The sequence below is a fragment of the Lonchura striata genome, chromosome Z (genome assembly GCF_046129695.1).
Source record: "Lonchura striata isolate bLonStr1 chromosome Z, bLonStr1.mat, whole genome shotgun sequence".
Classification (NCBI taxonomy): Eukaryota; Metazoa; Chordata; class Aves; order Passeriformes; family Estrildidae; genus Lonchura; species Lonchura striata.
In genome coordinates, this window is record NC_134642.1 from 60,220,857 (window position 1) to 60,235,601 (window position 14,745).

General features: G+C 35.4%; 1 protein-coding gene across 5 annotated transcripts in view; it reads left to right on the forward strand.

Moving 5' to 3' along the window:
• The window catches only part of KCNN2 (potassium calcium-activated channel subfamily N member 2), a 71,135-nt gene that overhangs the window by 19,955 nt on the left and 36,435 nt on the right, over positions 1-14,745 (forward strand). For all 5 annotated transcript variants that reach the window (XR_002464905.2, XM_021524996.3, XM_021524997.3 and 2 more), the window contains one exon: positions 1,192-1,610. Coding sequence is in view for 4 of the 5 variants with exons in the window: in XM_021524996.3 (XP_021380671.2) it covers positions 1,192-1,610 (419 nt within the window). In the remaining variant the exon portion in view is untranslated. The remainder of the gene's footprint in view (positions 1-1,191; positions 1,611-14,745) is intronic.

Sequence of the window (14,745 nt, forward strand, 5' to 3'; positions counted from 1 at the left end):
ACTTTTATGAAAGATAAACTGAAGGTATTGTGAGGAGGAGGTAGAGTGGTTTTTGATCACTAAAAAATACAGAGAAATCAAGCTTGTATTCTTAAACTTTTAAAAGAAGGAAGGGGACAAAGAGCAGTGCAGATCAATGGGGTTTTGGTGTTACAGGGTTTAGGATGCCAAAAATAACTTTCTTACATTAGGGAACATATGATGTTCTTTGTCTTCTCACACATTATCTTTGAATGGTTATAAAAATTCTGTGAAAGTATTTTACCCCCCCTTACCTGTTTACTGAACAGCCTTTTTAGATTCAAACTATATTTGAAGTGATGGGGAGGTCTTCTGTCTTAAATTGTATGTTTTTTGTACATATGGGTTATGCTCCTCTCTAGAAGAAGCCAATTTCCAAGGTCTTGTATATCTCTGTCTCAGCTAGTGACAAGTACTGCTTGATTAGCTATTTATTTCTTAAATTATCAGGCACATAATTCGATAAACAGTGTGAAATGTTTTAGTACCTTTGTTCCTGGACAAACAGTTGAAGGCCTTGATTGTGCAACAGCTAACATGTACATTTAATTTTCAGCTACTGGGCATCACCTGGCTACCTGGGCTACTCTGATATTTGCTGGCTATTATTTTTCATATTTTCAGCATGAGATATCTTCTTGAGTCTTTGTGCACTTTCTCATATAGTTTTATATCTTACATTGATCATTATTGATGCCTTGAAGAAAGCTTGGGTACTTCTACAGAAGCTATATCACCTTGGCTGAAGCTTATCAGGAATCTTAAGAAATATTTTTACTTTGTAATTTAGTTATCTATTCAGAAAACCACTAAATACTTCTCAATTTTATGAACTTGGTGTAAACAATTAATTTTGAATGGATAAGGGGTCCAGACTTTTTTTTTTAAATAAAATATTACAATTTTTAAAATATGAGGCATTCTTAGTTAATAATGAATGATTGTAAATTCAGTTTCATGTGTAGTTTTAAAAATAGGGTATTAAAAACTCTTTTTGTATTAACCAAAGTTATATTTCCTTTCATAGTGATGTAATGTAATTTCTGTGATGGCTTTTTTTTTTTTTTTTAGTGGTCTTTGGCAGCATAGAAAACTGTGGTAATTTAAAATGGAATTATAACAGTTTTTTTAATGATGTACTAAAGTTAACCTTATATTTTATTATTTCAGTTGTTCATGGTGGACAATGGAGCAGATGACTGGAGAATAGCCATGACTTATGAGCGTATTTTCTTTATCTGCTTGGAAATACTGGTGTGTGCTATACATCCCATACCTGGGAATTACACATTCACATGGACAGCCCGGCTCGCCTTTTCTTATGCTCCATCCACAACAACAGCTGATGTGGATATTATTTTATCTATACCAATGTTCTTAAGACTTTATCTTATTGCCAGAGTTATGCTTTTGCATAGCAAACTTTTCACTGATGCCTCATCTAGAAGCATTGGAGCATTAAATAAGATAAACTTCAATACCCGTTTTGTTATGAAGACTCTAATGACAATATGTCCAGGAACTGTACTGTTGGTTTTTAGTATCTCATTATGGATAATTGCTGCATGGACTGTCCGAGCTTGTGAAAGGTAAGATTGTTTTTTATGTTCAGTTCATTCTGTTTGTCTTTCTATTTTTCACTCCTGTTTTATCTCTTACATTTTGAATTCAGGGGATCTAAACATTGTTAGAATGGAGCTCCCTAGTCCTTGATAATTTGAGCATTGGTTGAGGTGTATTCTGTGCCAGACCTTGTCAGGAGTGATTTGCCTCTTAATCTGAAGGACTTCTGCAAAGAGATCTGTGCCCCACTGTTAATTTGTAGCACTACAATTTCATTTCAGTGTGTTCATATATTTAAAACACTGGACATATACCATAAAATGCCTTTAAGAGTAATTGTTAATATTCTGCATTTAAAACAATTTTCATTTATTTTTGTAAGATGAAATGTAGTGAGGATAAAATAGAAAAAATAGATGGGGAAAATGCTTGGGGGGGATATGTGATTTGAGTGTTGTTCTGAAAAAAAGAAATAGAGTGCAAAATGCAGTTGAGTAGTTGGAAAGATCAGAATGAAATCCAGAAGTGCATTTCAGAGTGTGACTTTCAATTTCAGCTAGTTTTTCAACCTCCCTTTACCACAGACTTCAGTGTAGGTGCAGAATAAATGTCTGTCAGTGTTGACAACTTGAAATTGAATTTCTCAGACATGGCTTTAAGAAAAAAAAGTAATGGGCTGCTGATTAGATAGGATTGCTTAGGAATATGAGACAGGTTAACTCTAAGAAGACAATTAGAATAATTCTCTATAAAAGATTTAATGCCTTGGACAGCTCTTAGATCCTGGAATTGATTTCTCCTTCCTTAAGCTGAAAAATCATCAACAAATTTAAGGTATTTCTGCTGCTGTTTGTTGACCATTTTGTTTTTCCTTTCCATATCTGTCCATTTTAGAATCGGTTTAGGGGAGTTACTTGTGATAGCTAAATTATTCAAGTCAGCAGTTAAATCAAACACCATTGTGCATTTTTAAGTTATTCCTTGCATGCCTTTTCAGCTTATAAGGAAAAATATCTGATCTTATAAAATGACTGTAGGAATCATGTTTTTGTACATGTTTTTGTAGTTTTATTGTTAAAATTTCTTTGTATCAATATTGTTTCCTCATATTACAGCAAGATTAATTGTTTAAGAATATTCTGAAAATACTATGACATAATGACATTTTATAGTTTCAGAATATTCCCCATAGTGGCAGTACCCTAGATTTTGACTCAGTCTTTAGTACCTGTATTTTCATAAGCTTCTTCTTGTTTCAGATCTAACTGACTTATGCAAAGTCTGTTCTCTTTACCTCATATTCACCACTTCTCTTCCCACCAGTTTTCTTTCAATCCAATTGCTGCTCAGGAATTCTTGAGTGTCTACTCAGGCTTTTCCCAAACTGTCAGTTCTGAAGTGGCTCTGAATAACTTCAACATCCATTACATCATTACATATAACTGCTTGATGATGATGATGATGATGGTGATGATGCTTAAAAAAATATCTTTTTCATTAACTTTTTATACATGTGCTTTCAAAATTAACCAGTACAACTCAGTGAAAATTACTGAAAGTATTTGCTACTGTCTGATACATGTCTCTAAAACATATTTATTTGTTAGTATACAGATTGCAGGACAAGAATGTATAGCATGCAAGTAATATTAAATATAAAAGAAACAAAGATCATTTCACTGTTTTTGCAGTCAGAGGGAGTGAAGAAAACATTCTCATAAAGTTTTGATTTTCTTAGTTTGCTTATTTATTTTTACATAGTGACACACTTCTGCATCACTGTTGTTCTGGGAAGAAGATTATTTATTTGGTTAGGTACACAGAAGTCAGGGTTGCAAAAAGCTGAATTTTCTTCAACTCTGCTAAATTAGTAATGGATTTTCCACATTTTAATTTGCAGTTGCTGTCCTTGAATTGACTGTAATAGTTTGGACAGTAGGCTGAATAGTCACAGACTCCTCTAAAACTGAAACACAACACAACACAACTAAAAGCAAGTTAAATATACATACTAGTACTAGGTTAAAATATCCCTAGCATAATTGCCTTTTGTCTCTGGCTCACAATCCAAGATTCATATTTTAAAAAAGGAAAAAAGTTGATTTTATGTTTCAGAAAAAATAAAAGGAATATATTTTGGCTTTCAGAATTAGATTCTTGTTATTCATGCTAATTGCACAGTCCAGTTTTTGTGTTTTGCTTCCAATTTTCCCTTGAGGGAATATGTTAGTGTTTTGCCAAACAAATTATACTGACTCTGGATTCCAGTTACTAGTCAGCCCATCAAAACCATTTAAATCCATAGCCCATATAGAAGTAAGTGGTAAGAAAAAGTTCTCAGATGAAAACCTCAAAATCCCATACATTGGAATGCTCCTAATATTCTGCCATCTGAAGTCAAACATCCCCTTTTTTTTGTGTAGTTGAAGGCAGATACAATAGCCATGTATCATGGGAAAGGACAGATATGGCCACTGAATAATTTCTGTTCTGTGTAGAAATCATAGTCCTCAGAAGATGTCTTGCAAGGTCTTTATGGCTTTAAATTGCTTAGATGTTAAAAGCTTAGTTTCCACAAATGAGGTACACTTTTTCCTAACTACTCTTGATGTGTTTCTTAGTTATAACTCGAGGGAGTCTCTTTTTTATTTTAAATAGACTATTTAATGTACACAAAATGATCCTGAAAATAAATTCTGTTATTAGGAGTTTTCTTTTGACACTATATATGAATGCATAATGAATTTTAGTACATCTAATAGAAATTGGGAATTAGGCAGCAGCCTGGTAGCTTTGGTTTGATAAAGGATGATTTATATTAATAAAATTTGATGGTGTTAACTGTTTATTTATATCACTCTAGCACCATGCTCTAATTTCTGTTATACAGTAGCACTAAATGAGGTTGCATTAGCAATATTTCTTTGGTGTATTAAATCATTTAACTGACCATCCAAATTGGAGCAAGATAATGGTGATAAGACATAATAGATTACCATATTGAGATTTGGGAATGGAGGGGAAAGATTCTCATTCTGTTCCATGTTCTCAGTGAGAAGGGAAATTCCAGTAGGCGGTGTCCTTTATTGTGGAGTTGTGTGTGCTCAGCAAAAGTTGTTACTGCTGAATGACAACCTGGTATTCAGATTGTTCTTCTATTCAAAGTTAGGTTTTTATTATTGCAGATGATCATGGGAATAGGAAGGGAGATTGGAAGCCCCACATTTCATAGCAAGGTAACATGAAAGAGCATCATTATCCATCTCTCAAAAGATAATCTGTGCAGACAGGTCATAGCTTGAGCCAGGCAAGTTGGCTGTCTGAATAAAGACTTCACTGCATTAATGGTCATCTGACTGATCACTTGATATACACTGAATTAAGACAGGACATGTGTCTTTCTCAGTGCCTTAATGACTGTATAGTTAGCTCCCAGAATGCTAATTATAGCAAGTGACACTTTTGGGTTGGTGAGCAAGGTATTTTCCATGATTGGAGTTAAAGGTCATATATGAGGGCAGAACGTGGTACAGATAATGGTGGTGGACAGCCAGCTGATTATAAACAGGTTGCTAGGGCTGCAGAGTAATCTAGATGAGGGAATTTGGAAGGTGAAGGTGGGGAAGGCATCAAGTGTTGCTGCATACATAATGTCTGTTTTGAGGGGAAGATTGTATTGCATAGGTTTCACCTGCCTTCTCATTGCCAGTAGCAGTATATTGCTGTTTGTCATGTGTAGGCTTCATAATGAAAATCTAAATTTTTTATTAGGTCTAACTCAAAAGATGTTTGTGTTTATAACATCTCTGAGGCACATGATCTAGAAGACAAATACACAAGTATTTGTCTTATATTACTTTCACATTTGAATTATGAGCCCTACAAGCAGTTTATTTTTTTCAGCTTCCCATACATATGTTGTTACTGAAACATATGAATTATGGAAATACATTTGTGCATGGTCATCAGTTGAAAATAGAAAAAGTTTGGTTTCTCAAGAAAAAGAAAGTTAATATGTTTAGCATTAAATCATTGAATAATCTGACAAGTTTGCTTTTATTCTTCTGTAGAATGGGTTATCTTCTGTGAGAAGTGAGCTGCTTTTCCAAGTTGTGTGGAAAGTAGCCACTCTTTATGATCTGGCTTTTTTTTTTTTATGGAAAGGAATTAAAAATAACATATTCTGAATACACACTTCAGAAGTGCCGTGTACCAAGGAGTATGAACCACAAATGCCCACATTACACTGTTGTATGTCCAGAACAGATACTATCACATGCCTGGCATTTCTGTGGATTTGCAGAGGAGAACTGAGAACAGAACTGGATTTTCTTCTTCTACACAGAGCACACTTTTGGCACCATTTGTTGTTCTATTTGTTCATCTCTTCTTTGACTCCTGGCAATGAAGTCAGTTCAGTTTGAGCAGTTTGTTTTAGTCAGCATTTCTCCCTCTTGTCAGCTTCTGCACTGTATTCTCTCCTTGTTTTAACAAAAACAAACTGAAACAAAAAATACACACACATATGCAAAATCCCATCTGTGTGTGATGGTGAAATCTTTTTCTGCTTTCTGCTTATCCTTGTTTTCTACAAAACAATGTCACTTTTATTTATTGGAAATATGATAGCATTACAAAGTTTCTAGTAAGCAGCTCACACATGACAACTGGGAGGCAAATGTTAAGAATTCATTTGATACAAGCTAGTGGATACACTGATACTTCAGTTGTAATTCATGAAGGAAAAAATGTTTCTTAGCTATTTAATTTTCTCTCAGTATGTATTTCAGTTCTTTACTTGTCCTGAGGACCTTATCTGACATTGTACATTGCATGCATATTCACAAGGCCACCTTCTAACAGAAATTGGTTTTTGTATTCTCTGCAGTGACAGTGCGAAGATTCTTATTCTTAGTTAAGGAAAAAAAAAAAAAGCAACCAAAAAACCCTACAAAAATCCCAAAAAACAAGCCAACAACAAACCCCAAAAAACCCCACCAACAAAAAGCCAAGCCTGGATATTTAATTTTAAGACTATTTTTAGGCTCAGAAGGTCAGAAGCAATGACATTATTTTCATGTTTTTCAATCTCATGACTGTCAACAGATCAAATAGTGTTTGTGTGTGGACAATGCTGGCTGTTTATCATGGTACTTTATCTTTCCTTGGCTCACATCTAACTGAAACTAGAATGTGCTACTGGCAGCCAGGTTTTTTCAGTGGTGGCAAACGTTAAAGTTAAATATTCAAAGCAAAAATAAGCAATGATGTCCTGTCATCATCCTGACTTGCACCTGTGCTGTGAATAAATGGTTGTGTCCCTACTAGTCTTAATTCCTGGTTTTGCACACTGAATGTAGCTTAACTTTAAATATTAGGTTACTATTTTGTAATATTTACATCTCAAAGCAATTATTAACTAAAATCACACGTAACCAATTGCATTTTTTCTGCAGACCATCAGATCCATTATCTTACCATACAATGAAGGCAACAAGAGAATCTATTCATAGAACTACACTGGTGAATGTCTGACAGACGTAACCCAAAAGATCCAAAAAAGAGCAGTTGTTCTAAATAAAATGTTCCTTTTCTAGGTATATCCAGAAGGATTAATAGCTAAATAATGTGTTATTTTCCTGCTTGAAAACAAAGCAGTTATATATATTTAAGGGAGGAAGCAGATGCACCTGTTCTACTGCATGTAGAGTTTGCTATTCTTTTAAATTCATATTTTCCTTCTCTTTGAAAATGCTATTTGTGTGTATTCTCAGCAAAAGTACTTAGGGACTATAAGTAAGAATACTTATCAGTTTGTTTAGGTTATTAGAATTTTTCTTATATATAAATATGGAAAGTAGCAATAACTGATGAAGTGTCACTGGATATAATCATTCCTTTGCAAAAATATATCAAGACAAAGAAGATCAGTGTTTCTGTAATCCAAAAATAGCAGGCCCAACTCTCAGGAAGGCAGTGCAAAAAACCAAAAAGTTGTTTAAAAAAAAAAATTAAAAAAAAAAATTCCTTACTTAATTAAAGAAAAAAATACCTGTCTTTCAGATTAACTAGAGCAAGAAAACTTTTCTTAGGTTAAATTCCCTTTTATTTACAAAGACTTATATGTATATCAGTTGTAGAATAAATGAAGTGGAAAAGCTCATGTGTAGCTCAAAAATCATGAGCAAAGTAAAAACTATTTCTCTAAAAACTATTTCAGAAGAGTCTGAAAAGAATGAAAATACTTACAGGGCACTACTTACCTGCTTTCAAGGGTGATTTTTTTTTTTAATTAATCTTGTATATGTAAAACTTAATTAAGAGGACAGCCTTTGTTCTGGTCAGTAAGAATGGTTGTACGTGCTCCAAATTCTTTCAGATAAGAAAGCAATTTATGGAATTTTTTTATCATTATTTCGTTACTGGATCCAAAGTTGCATATTCTGATCCTCTTATTTTTAGATGTGATAATTGAATTTTTCCTCCCTCTTTTGGCCAGCCTTTTAAACTATTTTGAGTAAAATGAGTAAAAGCTATTTCCCATAGTACCCCAAAAGCAATCCTTATAAAATAGTGTCATACTGAAGTATAAAGCAATGTCTTGTCACTTCAAAATAGAATTTGTTGCTCCAACAGTTTATGTCTCTGAAAAGTGGGCCCTGAACTGTGAATTTAAGCTTTTCTACTGGTTTTCTTTTGCTTCTTGGGCAAAGTGAGGAGTATAGCCGTGGTTATCACTTCACTGTGAATAAACTGCCAATATGCTGACTGAAGTCTAGCTTAGTTATTGAAGAGTGGATTCTATTGGGAATTTACAACTCAGCCCTAAAAATTCAAATTTATGAGGTTAGTATGAGGATTTAGTGTTGTGAAATTGTGCAGTTCAAGGGAATTAATGGTTTTACAGTGGGAAACAGGCAAAGGTGCTTTTTCAATATTTTGTATGTTCTTTATTCTCCTTCTCTCTTCTGATTTTGTCCTTTTAATTTGTTGTCTCAGTAGCAGACTTTTCTTCCTTGGGTAGTTTTTTTTTTTCTTTAAAAGTTCAAAATAAGCTATAGTTTTTACTACAGCTGATCTTGAGATAGTAAGTGATTTGCAACATAACTTAGAAGTAGCAAGTATTGGTATATGTCCTTATTTACACTTGTGCTCCCCAAAACAGTGATATTATATTAGTTTAGAGCTCAGGCTGATCAATCTAGAACATTTCTGACAGAGACAATAGAACATGACTCTACTTGCAGTTGTTTTTTTCTCTAAACTAGATTGATATCCAATATTTCTTTTTAAGCCTTCTTCTGTGATAAATGAAATCCACTGGCAAAATTTCTGTGACATTCCACAGAAGAGTGGTTCACTGAATTGAAGTATATTAATTGAGTATTGAAGGCATTGGTGTAATAAGTGGACAAGTATCTTGGATTATTTAGGTTGCAAGTTTCTGGTTCAGGTGTTGTCTTTGAACTGTGTTTGCACTGTTCAGCACAGTGGTGTCCAAGAATAACACTTTTCTAGTGAGGCAAAAGGGGACCTAAACATTTCTGAAGGCTGGTGGTGCTCAGATGAAGATGATGCCTTCATGTGTTGATAGAGCAGTTCAGTTTTGATGAATGCTGGCTGTGCTGACAGCTCGTGCTGAGAACACTGCCCAGGCTGGAATTACGCCCGGCTAGCTGGCTTGTTTTCCCTCTGTGTTCTCTGCATCAGGTGGAGAAGCCTGAGGTAAGAGCCTCTGTGGGCTCACTTGCAGGGGGAATAAGCTGATGTTGGTTTGGTGGTGGGGTCTCCAGGTCCCTGATCTGGCCAGTGAAGCTGTGCTCCTGCCAGGCGTGTGCCGGCTCCGTGCTCAGCGCTGCGGCCTCACCCCAGGCTGGAGCAGCCCGGCACCGAAGAGAAGTCTCTGTACTCTGCTTTGTACACGGTGCTTGCGACTCAGGGCTTGAGGGCATCTTCTGTTGCCAAGACTGACAGCAAAAGAGACCAGTCTCTAATCACTGGGAAGGTGCAGTGAAGGTAAAAAGTACTCCAAATGTTCCAGAGCAGCAGGTACCTGAATAGGATAAGAGCACGCAGAAATAGAGGGTGTCAGTGCTGTGGGGCTACAGCCTGATTTGAAACCTGGTGCAGACTCTGTGGAAGCCAGTGAGCTTGCATTAGCTTAAAATCCTTTCGTGATGGTGCTAAAATGATTGCATCTGCGTGGGTAATCATGCAAATCATGCCAAACTGTTAGCATGAGCCTTGGGTACAAACTTAAGTATCAGCATCAGAATTGTGTACATGCCTGCAAATTGGTTTTCCAATGTTTTGGGGTTTTTTTGTTTGCTTTTTTGTTTGTGGGGGTGGTTGTTTTTAAAAATTGTATTTATTCAATTAACTAAATATTTATGTGTAACTTTGAATTGCAAAAGACTACTTAAAATGTGAAAATAGCAGTAAAAACCAGTGTATGCTGTCTTTAAAACAATAAAATCTATTATAATATATAAACAAGAATTATTAAATATATACCAGCAGAACAGAAGTTTTTTATTAATATTAGTGTAAATGCAGTCTTCTATGACAAACATAGTCAGCTGAAAGTGTAAAAACGTATTCACTTAATATGAATTGAATGGGATTCATGTTTCAGGGATGCCAGACTTCAAAAGTTTGTGTCCCAGGCATAGGAGTGCAATGTTCACAAGTGTTTATGTTGTTTGATGACATTATAAAGTAGGCCATTGGTCATGTTAAAGAATATGTTGATACTTTTAAACTTGAGTAGACACAAATGCAGTTCCATAGCATGTTTTGTCTAATTAGACTGGCTGCATTAAAAATATCTTGAGTTGTAGGTGATTTTGGAGTATGAGGCAGAAGAATTTTAAAAACCTCGGACTTGAAAATTATGTGTAGGACTGGATAAATAAACTTAATTTTTCAATGATCAGGATTTTCTATAAGGCTGGAATATTAAAATGTAGCTTTTCCACACAAGCAGTTCTGCAGTCCAAGGGCTTTCACTTACTACATCTGTGCTTCAGTTTCCTTGCCTGTAGTGCTGTCATTCCTCTTTTGCAGCAGGTTATTTGTGAACCTTCAACAGGTGCAAAGAGACCATACAAGCAAGGTATACACAGCATGAAACCGCAAAGTAATTTTTACTTACTAGAAGCAAAATATCCAAAAGCTTAAGCTGGAATTTAGTGGACTGCTAGACTAAACATAATGACACTCTCTAGCCCAGTAAGACAGCAAAAGAGCTTTTGCTGGCCATGTAGAAGTGAGATAGGCAGTAAAGGTCTGTTTTCCACAGCTCCCTTTGTGCTGCTGCATACCCGCCTCTTGTCATGCTGCTGTGGTATTTCGTCCAGATATGTTTTCTCCAGACATGAATTGGTGATTTTCCCAACTTCCAGTGGGACCAACCAGCTTGGCTGGCCCTCTTTTTTAGTTTGTTTGTTTGTTTGGGGTTTTTTTAGGGTTTTTTTGGGGCTTTTTGTGGGGTTTTTTTGTGTTGGGGTTTTTTTGGAGGCTTTTTTTGTTGTTTGTTTGTTTGTTTTTGTTTTTGTTTGTTTGTTTTTTCTTTTCTTCAGGATTTTACCTTTCCGCCTTGGGAATGGCCTTGAGTCCTTGGGCTATAGACCATATATCTCAAGAAGAGCTGATACAGTTCTTTTTAGTTAAAACAAAAATTAGTGACTGTTACCCAAGGCATTGCTAAGACATGCCTATCCATTTTATAATATGATGAAACACTTATATCTTGCTGCTTGAGCACAGCAGTTGAACTTGGATTTTATTTATGTTATCTTTAAATCCTTTTATCTTTGGTTGAGTGTTTCTTTCATAGGAAAGATCCTATGAAACAGGAAACATCCTATCCAATATAGGAAACAGCAGGCTAAGAAGGATACAAAGGACATAGTTTTAGAGTAGTGAGCTTCTGGTCATTGCACAGTAGAGCAAACAGTTCCACAGAAATGTGACTAAGAATCTTTAAAAGTTTGGGACTCAGCTGTCAAAACCTATATGGTTCAGCCTGTAACCTGGTGATCTCATAAGCTCTTAGCTTCTGCCATTAAAAATCCATGTCCAGAAAGAGGTGCTGATTGAAAACTCTTGATAAATTTTTTAGGAGTTAACAGTTCTGTGATATGGAAGTGCCATTTTTTTAATAAGACTCTAACCAGTGCCTAATTATTATCTGTAAAATCGATTATCTTTTAATAAACACAAGAGACACCTAGAAGGAGTACCTTATCTTAGTTTACAGAAAGAACCATGAGACAGTCTGTGTTGTAGATGTCCCATAAGGTCTGGATATTTTTTTAATGAAACAAAGCATCAAAGAGCCAAAAAACATTGTTTCCTCAGCTACTGTATAAACATTAAATTGAAGAATTTTATGTAGAAGCAAGAAGCAGTATTTTAGTCTTATTGCAACATAATACTGCTTGAGGAGTGAAGAGGATTTTGACTGAGCCTGTTTTCCTTTTTTTTGGCTGTCACCTATCTAGTACATACAGGGTGGATGTAGGACGTGAGTTCTAAAGAAGAGAAACTGCTCTCTTAGTCAGCTCTGGCAAAACGTACAGCAGAGCGTGGAAGGTATTTTGATAATAATCAGCTGTGCCAGCAGGGTCAGTGTCTTTGTTTTGAATTCAGTAGTTGTCTATAGTACACCTGCAGGAGGAACCTGGCCATGGGTTTGTAACACATGCCTCACCAGCTGCTGGGCTTGCAGTGGGGCAGGAGAATGTGGAGCGTACTCTGGTGCAGGTACTGTTTGGAAGTGCAACCATCAAGCTTCAGGCTTGCTTTTGGTAGCTACAGAAGGATGACATTAATCTTTGTTCCATGTTCTTCAGTCACTGCATTCTTATGTTTTCATTCAACAACCTGAATTTACCAGTTTGTAGACACTCTAATTGGCTTGCCTTGAGAACTGTCCGGAATATATATATGGACCGTAGTGTCACTGGACTATGCATTTTTTGGGCAGGCAGTAGTACACGTGGAAAACAACCTAGCAAAATATTTACAGTAAGTAATAGCCTTCTAATAAAAAGAATGTATCTTTTCACTACATTTCAGAAAGAAGATATTTGATGTTCTAATTCCTAGAGTTAAAGGCGACCTCTTATTATTTTGTGCTAAAAAGAATGCAGTGGATATAATTGGCAAAGCTTCTCACAGTCTGAAATCAGAAATACAGCATTCCCTAAAATTGAACAGAGATTTCAAATCAGGTATTCATGCCCAAATGTCTTCCCTTTTTAACTCTGTTTTTAATCATTCATCTTTTCAGAAAATCACGATACACCTTCAGACTAATGAGCTTCTAAAATTGTAACCCTGACTGTTTAAACTTTGATGTTAAATTGCAGTCTTTCACAGTAGATTCTTTCCGAGGTGTTTAAAGGCAAATTCTATGTTACATTTAGTTAATTGAACACCTTGATACTTGTCAGCTCTCAGTAATACCTTCTGCATTAATTTTCTTCCTTTCCCAAGCCTACGAGAATTTAACAAAAAAATGTGCATGGCAATTCTTAATAATACTGCTTTTAGAGTGGTATTTTCTCCTTGCAAGCAGATCTCATCAGCTGACTTCCTTGTTCCTTGTTTACTGAGAGGCAGAAGACCTGCTGACACAGTCAGTGTACCTCAGCAGGACACTGTTGTCCTTCAGTGATTGTATTTCTGATGTGAACTGTGATTTCTCTTGATTTTTAGAAAATCACATCTAGCACAGATATTAGACCAAGAAGCAGATGCTATGTCCTGAGCTGGTATCTGCAGGGGACACAAAAATCTGTACAAGGAATTACACATTCTATTAGTTTACTTTCTTTTTTTTTTTCTCAAAGGAAAGCAAAAATTTAGACTACAATAATGTTAGCATGGTTTTAGTAGGATGAACCCCTAGCACTCTTCCATTATTGAGGTAAGTGGCAGTAGCATTTTTGCTAGTATAGAAGACTGGAGTGAATGTTTTATCATACGAACAAAAGTATGGTAAATATATACAAATAGTTTGTAAAGTCATAAAAGCAGTAAATAGTGCATTTTTTTTTTGTGACAAACTGCATTATTTACTGACAAAAAAAAAGGTGTTCTGTTTGTTGAAAATAGCATGAGCTAGAGAATCCGACCTACAATTCTGTTGTGACCTTGACCAAAGACATTTAAGCTCTTCGTGATTATGTCATGCATAGAACTAGAACTATTGCAGTAAACGTGATGTCCCTATTCTGAATAACAAAAGTTATTTGAACTTAGTGAGCAAAGGATTCTACTGAAGTGTGAGTGCAGTGCTGATGTTTCATATTGTTTTAAATTATTGTGCAAGTAGACATGCAATCTGGATATGCTTGTCTGAGTAATCAGGTGAGAGGTATGAAAATAGAGGAAATGTTAATTGTGTATGATTACATTTTTCTTTCTTATGCTTTTGGGTAGCATATTCAGAATACATAACCTATTCCCTGCTGAAGTCCTTGTGGCTGTACCACTGCTCCACGCATACTTCTCTAGTCAGGACTCCAGAATCTGGAGAATAAATTGACTGAAGTTGTACTTCATGGAAAAGGAAGACTATAGATCTCATGTATTTTCCAGGGATCTTTAATCCAAATAGTTGGAATTCTTTTTCCTCTCCCCCTTTAAGGGAGTCACAACTGAATTTTTGGGACTCAAAGGATGCATTTAGAGAAAATCAAGGGTTTTTAAACATGAAAGATAATTTTTCTTTAGTCACATCATGGTTTTGAGTTCTCTAAAAGGTAAACACTCAAATATAGTTGAATTCTTACAGAAGATCTTTCTGCGTATACATCTATCTATCTACCTACAACATATGCTTGTTTCTAAATTTTTAAAGTGAAAGTTTTGTAGCTTCAGAGATACAGATAGGTATAACATGGCCCAAACTCTACTCAAATGAGACAAGCATCTACAGTTCAGTGTCTAGCTTTTCTTTTCCAAACCAAATATGCTGAGATCTCAAACTTGTTTATTCTTTAATGTTATGGACTTTTGCTAATGGAATAAAGTGTCTTTGACCTGCAAGAAAGTTTTCATTATTCATTTAAAATGACTGGGAGAGAAAACCCCAAATAATTACCTCTTTTTGCTACTTTTTGCATTGCTTTCAAGTTATAATTTCAGATA